This window comes from Pseudopodoces humilis, chromosome 3 (assembly GCF_049639895.1).
Source record: "Pseudopodoces humilis isolate 2021_Gansu_Grassland_sample_001 chromosome 3, ASM4963989v1, whole genome shotgun sequence".
NCBI lineage: Eukaryota > Metazoa > Chordata > Aves > Passeriformes > Paridae > Pseudopodoces > Pseudopodoces humilis.
This window is the reverse complement of record NC_142202.1, coordinates 20,948,757-20,956,256: the sequence shown is the minus strand read 5'-3', so window position 1 is coordinate 20,956,256 and position 7,500 is coordinate 20,948,757. Positions and strand designations below refer to the sequence as shown.

Here is a 7,500-nt window from a genome sequence, read left to right as displayed (position 1 = left end):
AAAGACACAGGTACTGATATATGCAGGCTGCATCAAGTTCTTTCCCCCACCCAGAGGTCTGTTCCTCAGCCCTTGTGCAGCTGCCTGCTATGCATGATTAACCTCTGTTCAGCCATACACAGAAATCTTTTGTCCTAACATACACAAAGCAAATTATTTTGGAAAGCTAGAGAGAACAATTAAATATAAAACTTCAGCTGTATTAAATTTACAGGACACTTCCCCTGCTTAAAAAGAAAAAAAAAAAAATAGATAATAAAATCTCTCTTTTTCGTTCAATAGCAGGCTTTAGTTAGGGCAACATCTCTGCTTTTATTTATGCATATCCAGACATAGTAATTTTTTTTTCCCCCTGGAAACTAATACTAGGTTTTTTGGTTGTTTTTTTTTTTTTTTCTCTTTTAGCAGTAATGCCTCCCAGTCCTTCCATCTTTCTTCATAACGTGCTTTTTGGTCAAAAGGATTTTCTTCCAGGTACAGTTGTATTGAAAGCAAATAAAATACCACATCTACCCAATGCTAAAATTGAGGATTTTGCATGAAGAGTAGATAGATAATTTTTCCCAGCTCCAAGACCCCGGCAAAAGGTGACAGCATAGGCACTGAGCCTCAGATGCATCTAATCTCACTCCTAAAATGGTGAAAGTAATTGCAACAGAATAGCTCTGCCCCTCTCTGGGTAACAGTAGCAATGGTGAGGAATTTGTCCCCTTTGGAGAGGTATGCTGTGGAGGCAGATGCCCCAGGCAGTGCTTCTTCACTGGATATCTTCTAGGTGATTGATAACTCTGGTGGTTTTAGAATCATTTAATCACATCTTCTGTATACTTGTTAAATCCTCATGAGAGTGCTGTCAGGGCTCTAGACCTGCTGGTTACCTGGATTTCCTGCCCCTCCCATGGTGGAGGGCACCACTGGGGCAAGACAGGTGCTGCAGGTCTAAAGCCCATTACCACCACTCTTTGAACCAACTTGGGTCTAGTCTGAGTCAGGATTTGTGCTGTTTAACCTGTGTGAATGGTCCCATTTGTGTAGGGGAAAGTGTTTTGTGTTGGAAAGCACCTTCTTTAGGTGTTGGTGTTTGTGAGAACCAACTGGTAGTGGATGTGGTGATTGAGGTACCTCTTCCCCAGAAAATGATCTTGTTAAGCATCGGTAGCAGGGATATCTCCTCACTGTCTACACTGTAAGGCAAAAGAGAGGAGGCAGTCTAGATGCAGCATCACTCAGAGGTGGTGCCAATTACTTGGGGAGTTCCAAATCAAAGATCTCTCCTGCATATTTGAATGCAAGTGCAGTGCTTGGAAAGCAGTCCTGAGGTCAACAGGAGAGGCAGCTGAGGGCAAGACTCAGGCCAGGGCAGTTAATTTCTACCAAACTGTACAGTGGCATACTGATTGTTTTTGTATAAAAGTACTTCTCCCATCCTGGGAAAGCAGTGAGGAGGGGCAAAACACGCCAAGAGTGTGAGCTAGGAGTTCTAGGGCTGCACTTGATCCTCGCCACCCGTGGAGCATCTCTCCCCCACCCCTCCCACTTCTCCCCCTTTCTCCTGCTTGTTCTCACTGGTGCTCTCGAATGGAGCTTGTTGCTTCTGCTGAAACAGGGGTGCAAGAGTCCCCTGCTGCTCCAAGGGATAGCCAGGGGAAATGCCTGGAGCTACAGTAATCCCTTTTCTTTTTCACTGTCCTACTTCTTTCCCTGCCGTCGTCGGGAAATCACTCTGACTTTCCCACCTAGGCACTAGTGTACACTGGAGTTTGTTCTGGGTTTAGATACAGACCAGATTTATTTAATAATGCTTCTACACGTGTACCCTGCTATACAGGTCAGCTGTAGGGATAGATGTTTTTTTTCTAGCAGCAGTTCATGTGTCCAGGTAGCTTACAATTTTCTAGGGAAAGGTGTTGTGTGGAAAGGTGTTAGGGAGGTTGGTTTGTTTCCGATCAATTCTGTCGTGGCACTTTTATTTTACATGGTTGAACGTGCACATATAGGGAATAAATTTCTTGAAAGAAGCAGATCTTTCTTCCCTGCAGAAAGTAACATCTGTTTTCCTGGACAATGCAGCCAGGATGAGAACATAAGACCAGCAGATACAGCCAAGTTCAGGTTTTAGTAGTAAGTTAAACACTAAACTAGCCTGGGTTCTGTTTTCTTGCATTTTTTTTTTTCTTTAACCAATGGCTGTAAAATGTATCTGATTATTCTTTGCTGAATTGCAGAAGGAAATGGTTAATGTTTGTGTATGTTGCTAAACAAGATAAGATGCACCTGCAGTCTGAATCCCCATCTTGGTCATGAATGCAGTCTGTATCTTTGCAAACTAATCTGTTTAATCAAATATTAAGTTTTATTCAAATTCAAAAAGAAACAGACAGTGAATTGTTTTTCTGCATGATCTTTCTTTGTCATGCATCCTCTTTGCATCTCAAGAAAAATAGCCTTGTTCAGTCACAAAACATTTGCATAGATCAAAATTGAAGCACAACAGCAGTTTGTGTGCTGTTAAGACATCTGCAAAGGTGAAGTTTAGCGTGTTCCTCCTGGCAGGAGGGCTTAGAAACATTAGTGCAACTTACTACAATTTTATTTATTTTTAAACAAAATTCCAATCCAACTGGAATAAGTTTCAAAGTCCCAATATGCAAAAGCTGTAATTAGTGAATTACAACATTTTGAAATGAGGAGTTATTACATCTGACTAGAATTAAACTAATTAAAAAAAAAGGAGAGCTTGTACAGCAAGCTGGATAACTCCGTGTTGTTGATAAAACCTGGGCGATGAACAAATGCTTTGCAGCCAGCCAGCACTTCTTTGGAGAGACTTGAAGATGCTCTGAGATGCCGTTATTTGGAGCTTTGCTGATTAAAAGTACCTGAAGTATAATTTTAGGAGCAGCTTGTCTTTATGGCTGCAGATTTTTTTTTTACCTGATACAGCCTATTCTTACCACTTTTCCTTCAGCTCAAGGCATGCGTGGGCTAGAAAAGCCTGTTAGAGCATTTGTGGGGGCTCAGGCTGAGAGTAACAGGAGTGAAAGATCATCTCTGCTGAAAAATATTTTTGCAAAAGAGGAGCATTACCTGGGAGGAGGGTTGAAGTGCAAATGAATCAAATGCTGTGCAGTGCCACCCCTGTGCCTCTCCTGTAAAAACACGCGAGTGCGTGTGTATGTTTTGTCCCCATATGTTTTGTTCCCAGTCTTTCACTTCCTATTTCTTAGGGCTTTGTCGTTTTTCTGCTGCTGCTGTGTTAGGTGAGGCAATGTTGTACTGTGTAAATCCACAATGCTGAGACTCTCAGGTTGTTTGAACACTGCTTTAGGTTCAGCTGCAGTACACTGTTCCTCTGATCTTTTATGTTCCTGAGCAGATGTCTTTCATTAATTTATGGATTTATCATCTTTTCTTTCTCTCCTTTTTTTTTCCTTTCCTTTTTTTTTTTTTTTTTTTTTTACACCTGGCAGCTGGCTCAAGTTTCAGCAGTTATTGTCTATTTTGCATTACCCATAGAATTGAATGTCATCTGTCTTCACAAAGCTATAGCTAAGAGAATTGAGGCAAGCCACACGAGCTGCTGGGACAGAGCTTGTTTGCGTTCCATTCGGCACCCCTCCTCCCTTTACCTCCTTAATATTTATTTGTGCTCGTTTTCTTTCCTGGCCTTGAATGGGGCTTAGCTCGTGTTCGGTACAGCTGTATGTTTACTGAATCTATTTCATCATGAGTCATTGTGCGTGTGTAAGTATCCTGGAAACAGCTAGTGCTTTCTTGGAAGAACAGTTGCTTTTCAGCCCAGGCACTTAAAAAGGAAATTAAGCAATTGGTCAGTTCAGTTGTTTTGTTTTGTTTTTTTTTCTGAAATAGCAGTGGGTTATCTAATTCTTAGCTCTTAAGTCTGTCATTAACTGTTTTTTGCTAGATTATTAGTGATCATATCTTTTATCACAGTAAAGCGTTAACCTTAGGATCAAGATATACAGATTTGTTGCATATTTGATATTGCTTTAAGGCTGCCAAGTGCTTAAGAACAAGTATAATTTTAATAAAAAATGGATTTCTGGGAATTTGAGTCTCAGAGCATCTTTTAATACATGTTTCATTCAATATCAATATCCTCTGGCATTAGAGCAGAAAATATTTAAAAATCCTAAATGCAGAAGGAATCCAAATGCTTAGACAACTGTCTAATATGCTTAAATCCAGCAAATATGAGAGGGTTTTTTTTGAAGTTTAAGTCTATCCTTGAGCTTGCACTGAAAGAGAATATACACCAAACCCGATGTTAGTATGTTGTCGGCGTCAGAGGAATTGCAAATTAAGGAGGCTCGGGATTACTTTTTTTTTTCTCCTACTGGAGTTCCCCTTTGGACCCCCACTTTCCTAAAAGGATCGCATAACAAAATGGATTTCTGGCATAGAAGTTTTGATTTGTCTAAAACTCTTATCACTAAGCAATAGGTGACAGCTTGCTACTATTATTTCACTTACGTATTTTGACAGATGGCACTGTAGAGTGTAATGCTCTTTTAGACTTCTCTATCAGTCTAATGGAGGTAACTGGAGGTTCTTTCAACTCTTCTCTTGGCACAAGAAGTATGTCAGTCATAAATTATCTTCTTTGTAATCATTAAGCATCTAAAACAAAATGCAAGTTCAGCTGAGCCATTTTCCATGTACTTCCAGATAATAAGAGGTTTTTAAACTAATATTGTCAATGCCTTTTTTTTTTAAATGCTACATTTTTTCTAATCTAAAAATGAACATTGTAACTGAAATAAAGGGAGAGGGTTTCAGCAGATTTCAGGAATTAGAGAAAAAGGAATTTTGCTGAAAAAGCCTAGCTAATCATCAGTAGGCTGCTGATAAAAATTAGTCTGGGTTTCCCATCTCTAGGCCTGGAGTGGGATGTGGTTCTGTGCTGACGTGCACCCGGCTGTAAGGCAGAAGAGCCACCTTGGCTGCAGTGCATCTGTCAACTTGGTTGACCTTCTCCCCGCTGTAAGGTGTGAACCGAGTGAAATTTTCAACAATTGTGTTTAGGAGAATCAGTCCTTAGAGAAGCTTCTGGGAAGAACCCTTAATTGACCTTGTGGGGGCCACATTGATTTTCTCCACGTGCATCTTCATTTCTGATAAATTATAAAGCCATTAATTTGCTGAGGAAATGGCAGGGCCAGCCTGTGGCGCAGATGTGACCAGAGCCGTCCTAGCACGCAGTTCACAAAAGGGAGCCAAGAAGCTGGGAGAAAAATCAGCAAGCCGAGATTGTTATGGTTAGCTTCACATTCCCTTGGGAACTCTTTTAGTTGCTTCTGTTTACAGATCTAAAAGGTAATGATGTTTCCAGGATAAATAGGCTGCCTTATAGGGTAAGTGGCCATTTATTGATCTGCTAGCCCACATGTATTGATTGGTTAGCCCTAAATACAGCTCTCTTCTCCAAGGAGTTAACTGTGTAAATCAGGAGGTGACAAGTTTGTGGCAGAGGGATTCAGTGGCCAAGGGGCTCAGCCTGCTACAAATTTCACTTTGATTTGCAGGGCAGTCACAGGAGCAAAGCAACAGCAGGACTAGAGAGAGCTACCCAAGATGTTAAAATTTATCAACATAAATGGAACAGGTGAAATGTGCTGCCGATGTAAAACTGCTCGAAATCATGAAGTGCCTCTGATTGTCTTACATGCATTGGTTTTATTGTGTTCAAGCAGCACAACACCGAGAGGAAAAGAAACTTTAGCTGGCATTGGCAAAGGAGAAAAAAGCTGATAAGTTTGCTGCGGCACATGCTTCCTGCATTTGTTTCCGTGGCAACAAGTGAATGTACATATGGTACACAATCGGTAAACTTGCAAGGTCCCTGAGACCCAGCACCTAAACTGATAAGAGTTTAAGTTACATGGCTTCTCATCCCATGTTTGCCTATTTTACAGAAAATTACAGCGCAGCAGTTGAAATGTTAATACTTTCTCCTGTAGTCTGGGGAACCGTAGAGTATTTTACGGGGCGCTTTGCTAGCTCTGTACATTCAGAAACAGCTTTCTCAATAAAAGAATTTTCCTTTACTAATTCAATCCTACATGCAGGAAGGCTTGTCACCGAATCACTTGAAAAAGGCCAAGCTCATGTTCTTTTACACCCGGTACCCAAGTTCCAATATGCTGAAAACTTACTTCTCAGATGTAAAGGTAAGAAAATCTCCTCCCCCGCCTCTTTCTCCTTACTGCATGATGTATTTTCTCACAAAATGATATTATCATGTTAGAGATTAATAATATTTCTGGGTAAATAAAGGTTACATCCTGACCTTAGTCAGTTGTTCTTCCTCTTGAGGTGTACCCTGCCTGTGCCTGGATGAGGAAAGGGAAAGCTTCTAAATCTAATTTAAAAAAAAAAAAAAAATATATATATAATAATAAAAAAATCGGAATTTTAGAGCAAAGTAAGGATCATTATTACAGTAAATTAAAGGATCTTTATTATATATCCTATTTAAAAAGGAGATTTTTGTGGTGGTAGAAATGTACTTCCAAGAACATTTTGGAGCAGTTCTCAAGTGCTCCCTCATTGTTTCATTTCGGTTGGTTTCCTCATATTTGTGCTTACATAAGCAGAGTGTAGAATCCCTTTCTTTCCGTCAAAAAGAAATAGTACATTGAAATTCTCCATGCAGAAGCTGCTTAAAAACAAAAGTGATGATTGTCTCTTATTTACAACTTAATTTGTTGTTGATGCAGAGTACACTGAGCATAAGGAGGATGAATAAAGTGACAGATTCAGGCCACATTATTCAAATGAGGATATGAAAGCTGTCGACATACAGCTGCATCCTCCCTCATTCTACAGAATATTAGGACCTCCTGATTTTTTTTCTAAAAGTAATTGTTCCTTCACATCAACTTGATTTTGTGTTAATAATCTAAGTTTTTTTAAAAAAAAAACACATAGATTGTGTTTTAATTATTATAATAGGATGCATGGTGTCATTATCCAAGTAACTTTATAAACATTACATTAGTTTAAATTAGTTTGTTACGTATTGTTCCCCCCCCGCATGTCCCGCCCCAAACAAATTACAGAAATCCTTCTTTTAATTACTTTTGGGTTATGGTTTTTTTCAGTCTTAGTGGAAGATTATCCCACAGGTTGTGAACTTGGCCCAGTTTCTGCTGATCAGTTTTCTTTGGTCAAGTTTCTTGGCAGTTTCTCCCTTTATTTTTTTTCATTTAATGTTGCTTTCACATCTCAATACGCTCCTGCTCCTCACAGCCGTGTCCTTGGAGGTTCCTCTATTCAATGCCATGTGCTGAGCGGATGGTGACAACATTTATAAAAAGGAGGGGGGAAGCAATACAGGCACTTCCTAGGCTAAATGACTGGTCAAGAATCATTAAACACACACAAAAAAAGCTGCAAATGGAGCAGCGGGCCAAGTGGAGGGTTTGCTCTCAGAGTGGATCCACCTGGAATGGCAAAATCGGAGGGAGCATTTCAGGC

At 40.0% G+C, this 7,500-nt stretch overlaps 1 protein-coding gene across 1 annotated transcript in view; it reads left to right on the top strand.

Moving 5' to 3' along the window:
- Positions 1 to 7,500, top strand: part of PROX1 (prospero homeobox 1) — a 49,907-nt gene that overhangs the window by 10,206 nt on the left and 32,201 nt on the right. Inside the window, exon 4 of the mRNA XM_088053086.1 lies at positions 6,086 to 6,191. Coding sequence (XP_087909212.1) covers positions 6,086 to 6,191 — 106 coding nt within the window. The remainder of the gene's footprint in view (positions 1 to 6,085; positions 6,192 to 7,500) is intronic.